This window comes from Centroberyx affinis, unplaced genomic scaffold (genome assembly GCF_046629955.1).
Source record: "Centroberyx affinis isolate AG114_WGS23_722 - 3 ecotype Tasmania unplaced genomic scaffold, CSIRO-AGI_Caff_v1 ptg002730l_1, whole genome shotgun sequence".
NCBI lineage: Eukaryota > Metazoa > Chordata > Actinopteri > Beryciformes > Berycidae > Centroberyx > Centroberyx affinis.
The window spans coordinates 27,992-46,839 of NW_027280898.1; the positions used below are offsets into that span (position 1 = coordinate 27,992).

The 18,848-nt window shown below is 41.7% G+C and overlaps 3 protein-coding genes across 4 annotated transcripts; 1 reads left to right on the top strand and 2 right to left on the bottom strand.

The window, feature by feature from the left end:
• Positions 1-3,384: 3,384 nt before the first annotated feature.
• Positions 3,385-7,114, bottom strand: scnm1 (sodium channel modifier 1). 2 transcript variants are annotated; one of them, XM_071535555.1, is made up of 8 exons: positions 6,977-7,114; positions 6,748-6,818; positions 6,513-6,535; positions 5,736-5,830; positions 5,526-5,626; positions 5,241-5,389; positions 4,148-4,268; positions 3,385-4,000 (listed from the first exon to the last, which is right to left on the bottom strand). In XM_071535555.1, exons 1-8 carry the CDS (start codon positions 7,025-7,027, stop codon positions 3,889-3,891), a joined length of 723 nt encoding a protein of 240 aa, XP_071391656.1. In that variant the 5' UTR covers positions 7,028-7,114; the 3' UTR covers positions 3,385-3,888. The 2 variants fall into 2 exon arrangements, with proteins under 2 accessions (XP_071391656.1, XP_071391655.1); XM_071535554.1 differs by having other exon boundaries at positions 6,513-6,601.
• A 425-nt stretch (positions 7,115-7,539) lies between these two features.
• On the top strand, positions 7,540-10,017 carry lysmd1 (LysM, putative peptidoglycan-binding, domain containing 1). Its single transcript, XM_071535556.1, has 3 exons — positions 7,540-7,977; positions 8,130-8,416; positions 9,128-10,017. The coding sequence occupies exons 1-3, from the start codon at positions 7,798-7,800 to the stop codon at positions 9,309-9,311; spliced, it is 651 nt and encodes a 216-aa protein (XP_071391657.1). The 5' UTR covers positions 7,540-7,797; the 3' UTR covers positions 9,312-10,017.
• A 323-nt stretch (positions 10,018-10,340) lies between these two features.
• On the bottom strand, positions 10,341-18,812 carry tnfaip8l2b (tumor necrosis factor, alpha-induced protein 8-like 2b). Its single transcript, XM_071535552.1, has 3 exons — positions 18,189-18,812; positions 12,288-12,611; positions 10,341-11,519 (listed from the first exon to the last, which is right to left on the bottom strand). The coding sequence occupies exons 2-3, from the start codon at positions 12,603-12,605 to the stop codon at positions 11,277-11,279; spliced, it is 561 nt and encodes a 186-aa protein (XP_071391653.1). The 5' UTR covers positions 12,606-12,611; positions 18,189-18,812; the 3' UTR covers positions 10,341-11,276.
• Between the last annotated feature and the right edge of the window lie 36 nt (positions 18,813-18,848).

Genomic DNA, 18,848 nt, shown 5'->3' on the forward strand with positions numbered 1-18,848 from the left:
GTTTGGCCAGTTTAAGTTTGTTGTTTCTACACCTCATGTGAACATGAAGATTTTACATTGGATATCTGAATATCTGAAAATAAGATGTTGAAACTTTGGTGCATTTCAACATCAACATTTCAACACAGATTCCAGAGAAATGCTGAGTTGTTTTGTAAAACGCACAACCCAGCACGTATGAACTGATGACTTTGTGTGGAAATAGAGCATTAGTCATTTATTGACCTCAATCAGATCCAGACATACTGGATATACAGGTTCATTCCAAAATGAGATGTTCACCATTTGACAACAGTTACACAAAATGATTGAAAGAACAAAATTCAAACTATTATGGTACTTTTTAGTGGGCAACATTGACAAAATGCTAACATCACTGCAGACTTTTAGAGGCATTGAATGATGATTTTTTTTCAACCCCAAAATGGACATACACTCGAGCACTTTATTAGGAACACCTGTACACCTGCTTACGCATGCAATTATCCAGTCAGCCAATCATGTGGCAGCAGTGCAATGCATAAGATCAAGCAGCTTCAGTTCATGTTCACATCAAACATCAAAATGGGGAAAAAATGTGATCTCAGCGACTTTGACCGTGGTGTGGTTGTTGGTGCCAGACGGGCTGGTTTGAGTATTTCTGAAACTGCTGATCTCCTGGGATTTTCACACACAGCGGTCTCTAGAGTTTACACAGAATGGTGCGAAAAACAAAAAAAACATCCAGTGAGCGGCGGTTCTGCGGACGGAAACGCCTCGTTGATGAGAGAAGTCAGAGGAGAACGGCCAGACTGGTTGGAGCTGACAGAAAGGCTTCAGTAACTCAAATAACCATAATAATAGATAATCTTTAAAACTGTGGTGAGCAGAAAAGCATCTCAGAATGCACAACACGTCCAACCTGGAGGCGGATGTCACTTCGCTAGCTGATACCTAACCAGTATTAGTACTGAGCACTTTATGAGGAACATCATGTTCCTCACAAAGTGCTTGGTGAGTATATGCTGCAGTTTTAGAGTTGAACTCTTCATATAAAGAATCACAACCCTTTAATTCCCCAGAGTCTCTCCTGATCCTCTAACTTCCCGCAAGCACCTGAGCTATTTTTACCCCCTCCCACCCCTCCATCCTGGCCTTGGAGACCGTAACCTAGTCCTCTAGGCTTGAGTTACCTTGCTCCAAATATATGTACCAACTTGGAGAGGGTTGGAAGGGGGCAGTGGGTGGGGGCACCCATGTGCACCCAAGATTTATGAACAGAAACAGCTGCTAACCTCGGAGGATTTCGACAGCATTGACCGGGTTCCTGCGCTCCTTCTGCATGACATTTCTCCATTTCTTCAAAGTGTTCGAATGTAAGTGTATGGTTTAATCTCATTATGGCTTAATGTCAAATTTGACATGAACAAGAACACAGATTTCCTCAAAGGTCACGTTTTTTTAAGCCACACAGGCGTCAGTGTTCGCCACGGTGACATTTGGCACAGGACGCCATGTTACAATGATTTAAAGTCAGTATTGCCATGCCACAGTCTATTCCTGGGGCTTCCTTTCTCTTTGATCGTTGTTCCACAGTAAAACACAGGTGTAAGTTAGGATTGTCATTATATATATATATATATATATATATAAGTATTTTGTGACACACTTATTGACCATATAGTGGTTCCTTCTGTTTGATTTGTTTCAGACAGTTGTGCAAGTTGGCTGGTGAAGACTGAAAGGGCATACATGACATTAAAGATCATCCGACACTGAATTCATCTTCAAAGCATTTTACATTTCTCATACAACAAAGTTTTGTATTACATTACATACTACATTATTAATTTGTTGAATTGCATATTCTCCACAACCCACTAGCAAGATCTTGAACACACTTCGACATTAAGCGTCACCCCATGTGGTCGTCACACACTGAGCCCCAGAATAATGATGGAGCGAGTCTGCTCTCCACAGATATTAGCGTCGTCATCAAAAACTAACCCATGTTAAGTCCCTGCGCTCCCTCTCACTAACCCAGAGGGTGTTATCCAATTCATACCAACTGTGCTGGGAGAGGCCATGAATGAAAACCCTGTGAAGAATGCTAACCGGTGGCTTCACTACCCAGATTAGCACCAATATTGCCCTATCTGCTGCTGATTTATGGCTAAGCTGACAGGGGCTCAGAGGCACGTGATGTTGCTAAATTAACTGGAGTAAGCAAGACAACAAAGGGTGATGAAAATAGTCTCATCCTTTCTATAGGTGACAAGAGTCGTTTTCAGGTGAAAAGTTGAGCATGCATTCAGCCTTTCTGATCCTGAAGTCTCCATGAAGAGTTAAGCTTGATGTTGGTGAGGTTTGCTCGGTCTAGCCTGTGGCGCTCTTTAAAGTTGCAAGGAAACAGCATTTCGATGGTGTCCTCCTTCCATAACTCAATGTATTTCAAGTTGAAACGATGATGTTAGGGCGATACATAATGTGCAGTGGTGGAATGTAATTAAGTGCATTTACTCAAGTACTGTACTTAAGTACAATTTAGAGGTACTTGTACTTTACTTGAGTATTTCCATTTCATGCTACATTATACTTCTACTCCACTACATTTCAGAGGGAAATATTTTACTTTTTACTCCACTACATTTATTTGACAGCTTTAGTTACTAGTTACATTGCAGATTTAGATTATTAATACAAATTATAAATCAACTAATAAATTATGATATATAAAGTAATTAAAATTTGCTCCACCTTTACCAGCTGCAATATTAAAGTGATGAACACATTAATGAATCAATAATTATAGTCCAATAACATGATATATATGATTCTGAAATGGGCCATTCTGCATAATAACTACTTTTACTTTTGCTACTTTAAGTATATTTTGATGCTAATACTTTTGTACTTTGACTTAAGTAAGATTTTGAATGCAGGACTTTTACTTGTAACAAAGTATTTTTACACTGTGGTATTGCTACTTTTAATTAAGTCAAAGATCTGAATACTTCTTCTACCACTGATAATGTGTTGGGGGAAACTGTTCGAGAGCAGGCAAGTTGGACCAGAACAAACAAGGAAACTGTGAAATGCTTTGCACTAAATCTTGAGCTATCACAAACTCTGGATTTTTCAAAATGAATAAATTCCAGTCACCAGGATGCAACCGTGGTGTCTTCGGAAAAAGGAACAGTTTTTGGGGGGGGTGGACACCCAAAAATGCCCTGTCACTGAGGGGTAACAGGTTCAAAAACCTGTTATGGTATTATTGGTTGGAAGTTTCATGTATGCCTAGTACTGATATGCCATGAAGTCACCACATAAAATATGTTGTTTTTCAGGAAGTAATGGGACTTTGATATAAAAATACAAGAAACGTTTCATAAATCTTTTGGCATTTATTGTAAAATAGGTGTACCTTATGATATGGAGTCATTTTTCATTTATAAAACAGGTACAGGTGTCCTTCCTCACAAAAGTCTACTTTGCAGCTGGGTGCTGGACTTCAATGAACAGAATTCAAAGTGAAAAAAGCAGCACACCAATATTATAATGAAAAACCATGAAAAAAAGACATCACCTCATTTTCACCAATTTATTTTTTGGCCTTGATGCTCTGATGAATACCGAAAAGCGTTACCAGCCACAGCCAAAAAATAAATTGGTGAAAATGAGATGATGAGGTGTCTTTTTTCATGTTTTTGTCATGGAATCAATAGATGTAACTGATGATCACTGGTCACTCGCCCTTGAAAAAGATCCAACTGAAGTGGCGAAGCAGGAGTATTGTCTATTAAGGACGGTCCTTCCTCATGGAGCTCAGGCCGAGCTGAAAAACAACACCGTGGCATCTGATGGCACCGTTGTGGTGAAGGCTGATGCTGCGTCACAGCTGTCAGCCTCTCAGTCAGCGGGAGGCAGAGGGCCGAGCGGAGGAGGCTCCTCCTCATCCGAGTCAAACTCCACATTCTCGTCTTTAACCCACTGGCCGCTCCTGTCCTGCAGCCACCCGGCACTGAGAAAAAGACAAAGTTGAGACAGAGTGCATAGAGAACCATGAGGTTGCTAAAGTCACAGATACTGTACTGACATCTAGTGGTGAGAATGCACAACTTCAGCCATCTTTACTGACTCCAACGTCGACTAACAAGCAGCGCTGTACCTTTTCAGTTTGAGGTAGTGCTCCAGCTCTCTCCTCCTCTGGGCTGTTAGAGGCTCTGACTCCTGCATCACTGTTGGCTCAGATCCCTTTATATGTTTGGATGGATGTGACTCTTTACTGGCTACAGAAGACAAAACATGGCCGTTGTTAAAACATGATTTTGTTTTAGGCTCTCCTTAAGCAGCAGAAACTGGACCAATGTAAACTGACAAATTGTGGATCCACAGTGAGAAGAGCAATCTGGCTTTACTTTGTTTGTGCACTATATTTTGTAATTTCCAAATTTTCCAACTGAAAGAATCCAGTTTGAATTCTGTCCTCTCTCCTTTTAGAATCACGTGGGAAAGATCACAGCTAACAACGTTCTCTTTCTTAAAAAGTAACTCAGTAACTTTTACTACATTTTAAATGAGACACTTTTTACTTTTACTTAAACAGATTTTTACACCAGTGCTTTTACTTCTACTTGAGTAAAATATCAGCAAAGTAACATACTTCTACTTGAGAAAGACAAGTTAGTTCTCTTCCCACCACTGGCTATCAGGGTGATACAGAGGAAACATAATTACTTCCTTATATGCATCTATACAGGGTCATAGGTCACATAGTACAACACAGTACATTTCTGTCTATGTTAGCATTACATTTTTAACTTTGAATTGTAATTGATAATAATGGGACAAATTATTTTATTTTATATATATATATATATACACACATTGGTAACATGAGACTAAAGACTTGCTACAATGAAAGGCTTTTTCTACTTGATGACTTGACACGCTGTGACAAAAGGATTGTGATAAATTGTTATATCACAGAATGGTTGTACTGTGCGACCTATGACCTGGTACAGGTATATATAAGGAGGCAATTCTATTTCCTCTGCATCACCTTGACGACGGCCATGCAGCTGAAAATATCTGGTGGAATAAAGAAAGCACAAAACTAAATGAAACTGAGTGTGCAACTTGAATTTGAATGGAAGTGTTGCAAAAGCCTCATGTCTTCCACTGAAGTTAAGACACAGTCAAAACACAATCAGGCCGTGACTTTCTTCAACACAATCTATGAATAAAAGATTATGTTGTACCTGCTGTGCATCCACTAGAACTGCTTGGTGGTAACTTGTCTCCATCTCTGGTCTTCCCACAAGCTTTCTGCTGTTCAGGTACCATCATGTTGGAAGAGCTGTCACTGGGGTCCGAACCGGTACTCACTGGTCCTTTCTCAGACTTTGTGCTTGAAATTAATAACAATAGCGCGTTTAAAATGGGAGTTGAAATCATTGTGGTTTTTCTTTGTTCCTTTTCTGACATGTAACTACCTAAATATGCTTGAGAAATTTGCAGGAATGTCAAATAACCATCTCTCCAACCTGGTCTTTCTGTGGCAGCTGTTGTATGGCACAGTCTTCAGTAAAGCATGATGGGTGAGCTTCCGTGTCTGTTCCAGTAAAGGAGCTGAACTGGAGGAATCCTACAAACACATCAAAGAGCCGAATGCATCAAGAAGCTTACAGAGCCAACACAACAACAACCTGATAGAGTAATTACGCCTAATGTTCATAACTGTTATGGTAACCAACCTGTCTGCTATCTTCAGCCTGGACATAGTTTTCATGTTTCCTTTTTGTAATTTCATTCTTCAACTGTGTTTTCTTGCCATAGAACCTCTTTAATCCTGAAAAAAAAAGAAAAAAAAAAGGGTAACTTAGGGCTGGGTGATATGGTTGAAATCAATATCATGATAATCATAAGAACTTTTCTCGATATCAATATATATCACGATATGGTTCATGTATGCAAAATCACGTTAAATAATCAAATTAATGTTCATCTCATTGAACTGAATGGTGATATCAGGTGTGGTGTCAAACAAAACTGAAATATTCAAATAATATTCCTACCATACCTCATTTTATCAGAGTTTTTAAAGTAAAATTTGCTTGTCATCATCAATTTAGACAGCAGAAATGTGTATCACGATATCAAAATATCTTCATATCATCACGATATGATTCCACTGAAAGACGATAAACGATAATATTGAATTATCGCCCAGCCCTAGGGTAACTGATATATAATTACATATAGATCTGCGTTTTGAGTAAAGGTCATTTTGGGAAACACTGGAAATCACTAACTGAAGTAGAAACTAGATGAGGCAGGCTGAGGGAAATGAAGAAAGTAAATTACAACACTTCATCACAAAATAACTCCTGGAATGCACTGAACATCACAAATTGATGATATAACAGTGTGTCCAACGGTGGATATTTCCTTTAACCTAACTGTGACTAGTGGCAGACTGGCCTGCTTCTGCTGGTTTCTCCTGAACATCCACTCTGGTCGAGCAGTCTCACCTTCTAGATGCTTTTTCCCCTTTCTGTGGACTGTCAGCATGTCAACAGTGTCGAACACAGGCCGGTAGGAACACACAAGGCAAGTGTATCTGAAAAGTGAACGACCAGAGGTTGCAGGTCAACTGAACATCATCAATTATCACATTCCCCTTTTTTCACCACCTCCAAACACTTAAATTGGCCTACATTGTAAGCAAACATTAGCTAACGTTAGACCTGTTTATGTCAAATTCACCTTCCATTTTTCATCAGAGCTGCTTCGTCTTCCGGAATAAAATTAGACAGAAGGTCTGCAACACGCCGTTTCTGTCATACCAAAAACAAAACACAACATTTAGCCAACAGCTGGCTGCAGTTTGAAAGAAACATTACAGGTGGGTAGCTAGATAGCTGCTAACACAAACACGCTACATAATCTCAGCTAAACTCTCGTTGGAAAAGATAAAACACATATGGTTGGTTACCTTTAGAATATTCAGCTGACTCTGGTCATCACCTTCCCTTTTAAAAGACATTATTATTATTATTATTACTGATAATGTGAAAATAGATGTCACCAACAGGCTAGCTAGCTACTGCACGACAACAATCTTGCTGGTGTGGGATACTTCCTGAGTACAATGCTGCGTTCAAGTTCTGTGAGAAAGACGGGAGATCCTTTTTGAAAATACCGTTCACCTCAGGTTTCAGGTGGTAACATGGACTCCATATGTCGCTCACTGACAGCATGTGTGTTACGTGTGATAAAGCTGATCAGAAGTAACACAAATCTATAGACAACCTCAATCGTAGCGCAGTGACAGCTTCAAACGAGTCCAAACGCGTTCCCTGTTGTTTCCTCTACAGTCAAGTCGTTGCTACTGTTATTCCCATTTCACCTGAATGCAGCGTATGCAAGGAATCATGGGACTAGTCACACTACACGGCAGCCATGGCAACAAACGGCAGCTGACAGCTGACTGCCTGAGGAGTAGATTAATGTTAGCTGCAACTTTCACAGACCGCAACTTTCCTGAGGTTTGGTTGAGAGATAAGGTGGGTAAACTCATAGCGAAGTAACGCACTATTATCCATTGCGACACACGTTTGACGGTTAGCAAGCTACAGTTATGATTTGTCAGTCAAACAACGACAAACGTTAATTTATCTGTTAACTTAGCAAGCTAAGCTGCTAAGCTATGGTTTCAGGCTCGCCAAAGGATGTGACAATATTGACTTTAGCTGGTAACTTAAGCTTGCCGTTGTGTGCTAACTTTACTTAGCTAACGTTAAGTGGTTCACGACTATGTCCGGTGAGCGCGCGCCTTTGCCAGCCGGTGGAAACAGTTTGCTCCGTGGGAACCGCACGAGGTCTTACGGTAGTTTGGTCCAGTCTTCGCTGTCTCCGGTACTACAGAGACGAATTGAGCACCAAGTTCAGCCTGGAGAGACACTGCAAGGCCTGGCGCTGAAATATGGAGTGTCTGTAAGTATGAACCAACCTTTCAGAATGAAGTGAGACTAGTCCAACTATCAACAAGTTGACCAGTCAACTAGCAACAAGTTGACTAGTCTCAACTTTCCACTGTCAGCAGGTTTACAAAAGGCTGCATTGACTGAGTGAGTCTCTTCTTACAGATGGAGCAAATCAAAAGAGCAAACAGACTGTACACCAATGACTCCATATTCCTGAAGAAGTCCCTGTCCATCCCGGTGCTGTCAGACTCTGATGCCTTCACTAACAGGGCGGCTGTGGCCGGGGAGGACTCAGAAGAAGACGGTACCGGCTGTGAAGAGATGCAAGGCAATGGCAAAGAAGAAGGGCCGCCGGAGCTTTCTCCAGTGGATTTCTTGAAAAGGATGGATGGCTTGATAAGCCAGTCCAAGCAGGCCGCTGTCAGAGGATGCCAGGAAGGGGAGAAACGGTATAACAGTGCATCATGACACACTGCATGCTAGTTATTCATGTTTTTTTTTCAGACATAATTCATCCTCCATGCTTATGCCTGTAAAATTAAATCCATGTTACTTAGAAAAAGGAGCTCAACTGCAGTTTTCGATTCAATGAGGATGAATGTTTATATTCAGTGATTTTCACAGATAATGTTCTCACCTTTCTTCTTAAAATGTCACTCTGTATCTCATTAGGGCTGCAACTAACGATTATTTTCTTTGTCGATTAATCTGTCGATTATTTTCTCAATTAATTGATTAGTTGTTTGGTCTATAAAATGTCAGAAAATGGTGAAAAATGTCGATCAGTGTTTCCCAAAGCCCAAGGTGACGTCCTCAAATGTCTTGTTTTGTCCACAACCCAAAGATATTTAGTTTACTGTTATAGAGGAGTAAAGAAACCAGAAAATATTCACATTTAAGAAGCTGGAATCAGAGAATTTTGACTTATTTTTCCTAAAAAATTACTCAAATCGATTATCACAATAGTTGGTGATTAATTTAATAGTTGACAACTAATCGATTAATCGTTGCAGCTCTATATCTCATTCACTTGTAGCAAGAAACACACTTTCAAAATGTCACTAAACGCAGCCAAAGTTTAGGCTAATCGATTTGTTCATCACAGATTAGGTGTGTCACTCTTCACACTTCTTGTCTCATCCGTTTCCACTTCCGCGCAGGTTTGCCGCTCTAGAAGCAGCTTGCACCAGCAGGACACCAGACCGGCGGCGGCTTACCAGGTCGCAGAGCGCCGTTTCCTCTCCCAGAATGCACCAGCAGGCCCCGCACGTGGCAGTGCCCCTCACCATCACCAGGCGCACCAAGAAACTGAGGGAGAGGGAGGATGAGATCTTCGAGCTGTAAGATTTCGATTCTGCTATATCTCACTCCGATCATGAAACAGACTTTATGAATAAACCAAGTCGAAGGGATTGACCTCCAAGATAATCTGGCGTTACAGATTAAGGAATAGATGTTATTCAGACTCCCTGCTGACTCACCTGCTGCTCTGTGGACTTGAAAGTTAAAAAATAAAAGTCTATTCGTACTGCCACTTAACATAGACCTTATGGGAAGTTACAAAGTCTTTTAAATTTTAACTTTTCTCAAGCAAATGCTGCACTTCTAGCTATTTATTTGTTTAGACCTAGATTATAAAGAGTGTGAAATGACCCATAGTTCTGACCCTTAGTGTTTTTTCATGCTTCCACACGCATGGCGTATGAGCATAACACTTTTATTTGATATGGTCATATGACGGCTCATATGGTCAACTCAACAAGGGGTTTGTGTGTATTGCTACCTCACAGCCAGAATATGCAATATTGCTAATGTTTTTTCACTACAACTTTTAGCCATGGACCGCCTTCTTTTAGTATAGCTGTTTTTCCTTTATAGTCGTGCTGGGTAAATGCACTTCACTGTAAAATTAAGAGCGCCAAATTGCCTACAAGTGGGGCTCCGTCTGTTACTGCTGGTGAATTTTAGCACTGATTTAGCCAAAGCTGAAAGGAGAGACTTGGGTTTTTTTTTTAGAGTACAGTTTGACAGCGATCTTTTTATGTTTGTTATAGGCATATTTTTGCTTTCACTGTAAATCATTTTAGTTTTGTTTAGTTGATTTGATAAAAAAAAAAAGGGTACAAAATAAAAAATAAAATTGTAATCCCATTTTCAGTTGTGTTTGGACACTTATTTTAATTGGTCTGTATGTCCGCACTTGTAATGTTGACCTCTTTTGGCCGTCACAAAACAACTTCATGGTTAATAGAAGTCATCCAGAAGCTGTTGAGTTTGGAAACCACATGATCTGTAAGGGACAACCTTTTGTAACTTAATGGGTTAGCTGACACTGACTTTGTCCCCACATTATTGCCTACAAGAGGAAGAAAACATCGAAGCATAGACAGAATTTTATAATTGACTTTTTTTTTTAATATGAGGTGGAGTGTAAAGTCAGGATTTCACTTTCCCTCGTCTGTTGATGTTTAATCATGTCTCATATTGCAAAACCAAAGCAGAACACTTCTCTTCTCATCTCATCTCATCTCATCTCATCTCATCTCAGCCAATCACTGTGACACAGTCCTCAGAAAACATGAATTTTACACTCAACATACAAACTGGTGCAGTCAAAGCAATTGTAGATTCAAAGTCATTTTAATAATGCATCTAAACATGTTTTGGGGCTGAGGGTACAAAGTTAAGGGAAAAAAAGTTTGTCCAACTTTGGATCTTCTGCATTATTTTCTTCTGGACGCCTCGGTAGATACAGAGTGGGGACGCTGATGCATCAGTTTGACCACCAGGTGGCAGTGCTGTATTACTTTACATTGTCCCTCTCTGTTTTCTCTATGGATTCTGTCCAGCTGTTTTAGTTCCTCCTCCCCTGAATACATAACATCAGTAGTTCTAAGTGACACATTTCAAGGTCTCAAATATGAAACGTCGGACGGCAATTCCACTATTTATGAAACAGGTGATACAGCATAAACCAGTTTATGTTCAAGGCTGGTTTTCACAAACTCCACCCTAATAGACAGTTTGGTAATTATACAGGAGTTTCACCTCAAAACACTTATAACATGAGAACAACTCAAGCAACTTTTTAAAAAATCCCCACTTTTTGATGTGTTCTTTCAGAATGACAGGGAACCAGTGTTGTATTGAGTTCACAATTCAATTCTCTATGTTGCCAGTCCTCAGCAGTAGTAAGACCGATTCTGTCCACCAGTTCTGAGAAGTCAGTCAGACTTCTGCCTGTGGATCTCCCAGTGTCTGTTTCTGTCTCAGGGGCATTTTACTCTATTCTCTCTCTCTCTCTCTCTCTCATATTGTCCCGTCCTCCAGCAGTTTGTTGAGTCCAGTGCAGATCTTGGTGAGGTTGGGCCGGAAGGGTCCGTCCGGGTCGTACAGTTTGGTCAGGAGCTCGGGGTCAGCGTAATGGTTGAAGACGTGGCTGATGCGACCGTGGGATTTAGGGGTGAGGTGGGTGTTGACCAGCTTCAGCAGTAGATCCCTGCAGCCGGTCAGGAGCTCAGACATCACCGCCTTGTCGAAGGTAAACTCCACCTGCATCAGTCGGGGGGGGGGGGGGGGGGGGGAGTGATTTCACAATATTGTTACTCTGACCTTTCATTTTGTTTCCTTTATGCATTTGTTTATCCTTAATATTTGTGTTCTGCAAAAGTCATCATCTTGCTGTACAAGAAGAGTTGAGACTCCCTTCACGAGTTTATATACAGTAGCAAACTCATAGATTGTGGACTAATCAAGTCCTATATCAGGATATCTGTGGGTCCTTAAAAAGTCTGAAAATGCCCCAAATTTTCTAAATTTATGGCCTTAAAAAGTATCAAAAAATTTCATACAGTTTTTAGAAGTTAGTCTTAGTCTTAATTGTTTCACCATGTAATGACAGGTTTATTATTAATTAAGTCTCATGTCGATGCAAATATGAAATCGGAGAGCGGTGTAGACCTATTTTTCACATTCCATGATATCTAGTCAAATTAGTGTTAGACTGGCAGTAGTGTTGTTTTTATTTACTTATGTTTTATTACATTACTTTAATTTACACTTCATAGTAAGTCTAATCCACATGCATGTTGACTCTTATGAATACAGAACATTCAATATGCTAGTCATGTTTTATTTTCATGGCATCAGCTTTAATTAGCATAATTGGACATTGTCTCCCTAAACAATTAGTTTCCAGGTGTTTTTTTATTGTGGTTGTTAAATTGGTCTTAAATTTAATTGCATGTAGTCGTAAAGTCTTAAATTTGGCTCTCTGAGGGAACAAGTGGAAACTCCACTCCATCGTGCTGCCAAGCTAACCTCATAGAAGCTGATAGCTGTCATGGCCCCCTGGTGCAGCTTCTTCTTGAAGTCCTGGGCCAGCCCCAGCTCCTCGGTGTTGAAACGGTTGTGTCTGAACAGCACGCCGATCTTCACCGCTATCTTGATCAGGTTTTTGACCACTTTCTGGGCCTCAGTTCGATTACCCGAGTACTCTTTGGAGACGCGGTACAGTTCGTCCAGGATCTCGCTGGTGGTGTCGTCGATGAACATCTGGACAGAGGATTTGGTGGCCATGCTGCTGAGGATCTTCTTCTGGGCCTTCATAGCCATGTCCTTGGAGCTGAAGGCCTCCATGGTTACCTGAATGGTCAGAGGAAATGGAAGAAAAATACTTGTTGGTATTGATGAGGAAAGGCCCAGGAACTAACTAGGGCCATATGGTGTCGTACTTAAGTCATTTTGAGAATCATCAAGTAGTGCCAAAAGACAGCTGAGTGTTAAAGCTACACTAGGCAACTTTGCATGTTGGCGGTTACAAACAACAACTATTTGAACTTAATTACCCAGAAATCCTACAAGGTGACGTCAGTAAACTGCCCACAGCTCGCTCATGTTTACCAACCCAGCCGGTCTGTGATGCTTTATACCAAAAGGAAACCAAAGAGACGAGAGAAGAAAAGATCTAATGTTGGTGAGTCCAGCTTTCTCTGGAGGGAGCGCTGCTCACTGTTGTTTAGGACAATTTGGATTTTGAGTTTTGATTTGTCACTTCATGTCGGTGAAGAAAATTTCTCACCAGTGTCCATACCTGACACCAGAATTCCAGTTTGGCAAATAGGGCGATGGGAGGGTTAGTGTTAGGGTTAGGTTGGTTGTGTGTAGTTGTTTACCCAGAGCTCTGACCGCAACTGTTTCACAGAACAGAGAGGCTTTTCATCAGAGCTATCCAGGTGAGGCACTGGCCATCCACCGTAAATAGATTGCATCTCGCTCCAGCTGCTTTGGAAGTAGGAAGTAGTAGTAGGAGTAGTAGTAGGCATATGTATGGAAAATTCAGGGCTGGTTGTTTCAGTCTTATGGACAAAAGCTAGTGTTATTTATTTTATTAACACTCAAGGGAGTGGAGCCCTTCGAGAAGCTCCACTTAGTGATTTAGGTTGATAAGACAGGTGTATTTTTACAAAATTAAAAAAACTAGACAAAGTTACATCTGTGCATTGGCTCTTATAAATCCCCGGATCTTTTTGGCAATGTACAGCTCAGTTTTAGACCAAGCAGTAAATACATTATTATATATTTAAACAATGCATAAACAGCTGTAAATGTCAAAAATATGCACCAGAGAAGTACAAGATAATGCTTTATATTTGTTATTTACCCCAGAAAACTATGGTCTATAACCATTTAGATTTTAAATGGCTAATGGCTAATTTTAAATGGCTAAAAATTTCTCAGTGGGTCGTGTGTTCCCCTCCTCTCCCCCCTGTCTTCCTTGCCTTTTTCTCCGCTGCCTAAACAAAGTGTAAAAATACTGAATGAGAGTGGATTACCTCCTCTTCTAAAAAATAATCAAGAATACATTCTTATTTACAGTAGCAGCCTTACGGGAGGAGGAAGGATTACACACATGCAGACGCTCCCACCTGGTAGCCACTCAGTCTTTTACTGCCGGCCAATGAACATCTCCAATGGAGTAGTTGGAGGTTAAGTGCCTTGTTCAAGGGCAAATCGTTTGTTGTTATTGAGGCAGGGGAGAGCAACACATGTTCACCTCTCCTATCCAGATTCCCCAGCTGGTCTGGGGATTTGAACTGGCGACCTTCCAGGCATCACTTTGACTCTCTAACCTTCAGACTGCCACCCACCCTGAGACTTCTTCATGCACGCTGTTGAGGGGCATTTAAGCTTCGCAATTAACAAATGCACATTTTCTTCTCTCTCGGCCAAATTTAGTTCGGTTATCTGGACATGAATAAAAATAGAAGCAAAGTGATAAACACGCAGCGGCAAAATATAAGGATAAAAACAGAACCGAACAGACAAGATGTAATGCAAACAATTGCTCTTTACCTAATTTCTGGAAATGTTTATTCCTTGTAAATGTTTTCTTTTTAAATGGCTCATATCATTTTAAATTCAAAGCCCTGCTGTTCTGTAATGTTTGTTGTAGTCTTTGTTTTTGTGTCTGACATACACGTATGATGCCAAAAGGGAAAAAGTACCATGGAAGAGGCTCCATAGAGGCTGTTAATTTTCCCACTGAGGTTTTAACCACACCTAGCATCCATCACAGAGAAACCCCCTGGGAGGTCATCAGCATGCACACAGACAACTATTGCACACAGAACAACAAATCCACTGTTTGTGTTTGAGTGTCAGCATGACTTGGATTTGCCTCAATCTCTAATGTGAAGCTGGCATATTTAGAGTCATTAAGCTGATGTGCTTATTCAGAGCAATTTACAATGACAGTGGAATAAGGTTAAATTCCCAAATCACCAAAATAACAACCAATAACAAAGACAGCAAGGGTCAAAGTAGATGGAGAAAATATTGTGTCCATATTTGTGTGATAATCGTGATAGATAAGTGTTATAGTTAAAAGCCCAATTTACCTTTCAGTTCACCTTAATTTGTAATGAGCAGAATAGAATGGACACAACATACATTTTTTTCAAATGCAGAAAATGTATTGAATCTACTGTAGTATGCATCTATGCCACTGAGAGCATAGTGTATTCTCTCATATTTTCCATGTTATTTGGCCTTCTGTTTAGACACTGAGCTTGCAAAAAGGCACAACATTTTGAGAACAGCTAGTAAGCATCTTGTAGTGATATTGTCAGCGCCGGATCCCACTTGTGGCCTGTGTGGACAAGTATGTGAGAGAAGCGGGGAAGCTGCATAGCTGAGGCAGGTCCGTGCCTGCCGTTTCCAGATTGCATCAGTACCAGGGCCAGCACAGAAAGTTAGCACCCTGAAGCCATGGCTACCTTAATTATCGGTCTGGAATCTGCCTTTGGGTAAAATAACACCTACTCTGTTATTGAAACATCCTGTGCATTAGCAACAGCAGCTGATATATTGTTAGTTGGCTGTCAGTTGAGTCCATCCAACATGTGCTGATGTGTCATTTGACTCCCTGGTGGTGGATTAATGTACTTTTTCACGCCTGGTGTTTTGCCTGTGTGCCTCTTGGACACCGTTGTTCAAATGACAACGTTCTTGCTCTCTGACTCCAGTGATGCACAGTCAGCACTGCAAGCAAACGACCTCACGGCTCACTAATAAAAGAAAAAGTGATCCAGTCGCATTAACGATCATATCATGCAAATAGGCAGCACTAGCTGTGCCTCTCTCCATCCCTGGCGTGCCGCCCACCCCAGCTGCAACATCCATAATAAGCAAACAGTCATTTTACAGGACATCTCTCTAGGTTCCTTATTACACGCACAACCATTCATTTTGAACAAGTGTCACATTTCTAATAGCTTGCTTCGATACAAAAGCTTTGGATTCCCTGCGGGGAATTAAAGAACATTCATTAGATTAATTTCCCTTAACGGTGATAATGGAAGTGGAGCAGCATGATAGCTATTTCAGATTCGTGTTCCAATCTCATTTATTTGCTAAAAAGACTTCTGGGATTTGAGGGACGTGCACACTGTGCAGCCGTCAGCCAGTATATTCCACACAGTGAAATGTGACTCCACAGCTGGAGACAGCTTGGTGCTTGGCTCGTGCCGAACGGCGGAGCCGATGCTGTTTATTTTATGCAGACCTATCAAGGTTGAAGTTGTTTGGAGAGCGGTGAAACATTTCTGTGTTATAGAAGCGCAATGCCATGAAACCACTTTTCTGTAATGGACGGCGTTCAGTCAGTCAAATTGAGGATGCTTTCAATGTTGAGCATCAATTTTCTGGTACAGATGCATTGACGAGTGCCTTTAAGCATCAGTGTGGTGTTGACATCCACCAGGGAGGAAGTACATTACATTTGAAGGGTTTGTTTCCCTCCTGAAAGACTGCTGGACTAGACAAGCACCTGTATACTGTGTGGGATGTAACACTGCCACCAACACTGAGGAGAACTAAATGAAAAATAACAGTAGAAATGGTACCACTGCAGGAGAGATGGCAGCATTTTGTTTCAGAGTTACTCTAACCTCATTTCCAACGGACAGGCAGTGAGGGTTCTTTAAAAGTTAGTTCTGACGGACAGTCAAACAGTGCTGAGTGCTGATTGGTGGAGCCATCCAGGCAGGCTGGCGAGGTAAATATTTAGCATTCCTCAGATGACTTCAGCGTGTAGCCTCAGGCTGTGTGTGTGTGTGTGTGTGTGTGTGTGTGTTTGTGTTTACGTGTGTGTGCACGTACACGCTTGTGTGCAAGTGGACGTGTATTTTTCAGCGGAAGTCTTTCTTGAGAAATTTTTGTGTGTCTGTGTGTGCAGGTGAATGAAAGAGTGTTTTTGATCTTGTGTGTGTGTGTGTGCTTGTGTCCATGCTCATCCCTGTGTGTGTGTGTGTGTGTGTGTGTGTGAAGGTAAATCCTCTGGACTCTCACAGGGCTTAGCAGGGGGAAGCGGGGAGTCCCTTTAGACTTGGCCAGTCAGAATGCGCCTTGTACTGCTGTTATTACAGGGCAGCGGGGCCTTGTTAAGACAAGCTCCATAGATGGACATCCTCAGCTTTATGTCACTGACTTCCATCACCAGACCTGGAGGTTGGGGGTGGGGGGAGGTAGAGGGGTGGAGGGGTTTTCAGGTCCTGCTTGGCTCACTACAGCCTTTGCTCAGATGGAACAATGAGAAAGTTCCAGAGAAAAAACACATAGAAAAGCCATAACAGTCCAAATGAAAAGGAGGAGGTTGTTCTAGACAGTGAGCTGGAAGGATGGATGTTCTGGACTCAAGAGAAAGTGCACAAAAGTGTGAAACATTGTCCAGGCAATGCACTGTGGCAGGGGCTAAATAACCAGAAAGAATTAAATGAACAAAAACATAAACAACCCTCACAAAATGGCCTTGTATGCAGGATGGGTATTGTTCCAGGATGCAGTGTCACTTCAGCTGTGGCTTTGTAGCAGGAGACAGTGCTGTAAACTGAGATTATTGAAACAGCCTTTTCTCTTTATCTTGATATCTTACTGTCAGTGACTTGTTGAATTCTTTATGCAAGTTTGAATGAATTCAGTAGGTTTTGTTTTCCTCCGTTTGACAACTGTATCATTTGTTTGCACAAAAGATGCCCGTGCAAACCTTTTTGTTAACAGGCACGAATGCATTTTGAAATGTGCACAAAACACACATATTGCAGTTTGCCTTTCAGCGTTGCGCAACACCTCTGAATAGCTGTTGCTCAAGCCCGCCACCCATCTGCGGCGGCTCAAAAGGGAAGTGAAACAGACAGCAGTTGGGCTTCGCGGCGGGGGGGACTCGTCAGCCGAGGCCGAGACAGCTTGTGCTCGTCCCTCGTATGTGTATCTGTACGGCACCGCGTGTCATATCGCGACCTTTCGCCGTCTTTGGCTGCGCTTGGAATCAAACTAGGCCAGCGAAGGAGGGAAAGTCCACTGCCTTGAGGATTTTTCAGAGTTGAGCAATTCCCAGCAGGCGCAAACAGTGTGAGCCGTACAGCTGTGCGTGTCACTGTACTTGTTCCAGCATGACTGTGAGCGTACATGCATGGCTCCCAGCCCGCGCTCAAGATGGGGAAGTGGAAAGAAGTCACACATATTCATTTGTTCCAATCATCCCTCTGCTCAGTCTATCTCTGCTGGGCCTCAACAATGAATACTCTTCTTTTTTCTTTTTTTTTTATAAGAACAAAAATACAGACATACGCTTTCAACACAGCAGTCGGATAGATCCTAGAAATATCCGGGCCTAGAAGAGTTTTTTACTGCCACGTGAAAACAGCAGGAGAAGTGTCTTACCTGTGTGTGTTGAGTCCCCCTCCCGCCTCTTCTGTGTCAGATATCTCTTTCTCTCTCTCTCTCTCCCTCTGCACCGTGTCTCAGGTTGACAGCATGGGCCAGTTGTTTTTTTTTAATGAGATCCCTTCATCTTCACCACGAGGAAAACCAAAACCTAAAAAAAAAAAAAAAAAACACCCAGCCCTCCCGTGGCGCTTCTATCAGTGCTTGCCACCCTGTCTCAAGATAATGTTGAGTTGTACTTCCTTGAGGAACTAAATTGCTATGACACACCCCTCAGCGTGTTTCTCTCTCTCTCTCTCTCTCTCTCTCTCTCGCTCTCTCCCTCTCTGTCTGTCTAGCCTATCTTGTGTTTCCCTCTGAAATTCAAATTGAAAACTCTTCAAAACCACTGTATTTCTCTCTCTTGTCCTTACCCCTCATACTTTGGCACTCCCTCTGTTCCTCTCTTGCTCTCTCTCTCTCTCTCTCTCTCTCTCTGCTTCTCTCTCCCTATATGCTGACGCTGTGCCTCTGCTTGTTCTGACAAGTGAAAACCCCAGAAAGAATTTAGCAATAATCCAGTGATGCAGCCATTTGAAAGGGGAGCGGCTTAACCCTTTTTTTGTGTTCACCTTCGCTGGAATGCGGCTCCTGTCAGCGCTAAACACAACTTCCCTC

Excerpts from the sequence above, each read along its gene's own strand:
- scnm1 (XM_071535554.1), bottom strand. The coding sequence starts at position 7,027 with ATGTCTTTTAAAAGGGAAGGTGATGACCAGAGTCAGCTGAATATTCTA. Across the intron at positions 6,819-6,976 it reads GTCAGCTGAATATTCTAAAG|AAACGGCGTGTTGCAGACCT; the intron begins GTAACCAACCAT and ends TTGGTATGACAG. Across the intron at positions 5,390-5,525 it reads AGCTGCCACAGAAAGACCAG|CACAAAGTCTGAGAAAGGAC; the intron begins GTTGGAGAGATG and ends ATTAATTTCAAG.
- tnfaip8l2b (XM_071535552.1), bottom strand. The coding sequence starts at position 12,605 with ATGGAGGCCTTCAGCTCCAAGGACATGGCTATGAAGGCCCAGAAGAAG. Across the intron at positions 11,520-12,287 it reads CAGCTATCAGCTTCTATGAG|GTGGAGTTTACCTTCGACAA; the intron begins GTTAGCTTGGCA and ends CGACTGATGCAG.
- lysmd1 (XM_071535556.1), top strand. The coding sequence starts at position 7,798 with ATGTCCGGTGAGCGCGCGCCTTTGCCAGCCGGTGGAAACAGTTTGCTC. Across the intron at positions 7,978-8,129 it reads CGCTGAAATATGGAGTGTCT|ATGGAGCAAATCAAAAGAGC; the intron begins GTAAGTATGAAC and ends CTCTTCTTACAG. Across the intron at positions 8,417-9,127 it reads TGCCAGGAAGGGGAGAAACG|GTTTGCCGCTCTAGAAGCAG; the intron begins GTATAACAGTGC and ends ACTTCCGCGCAG.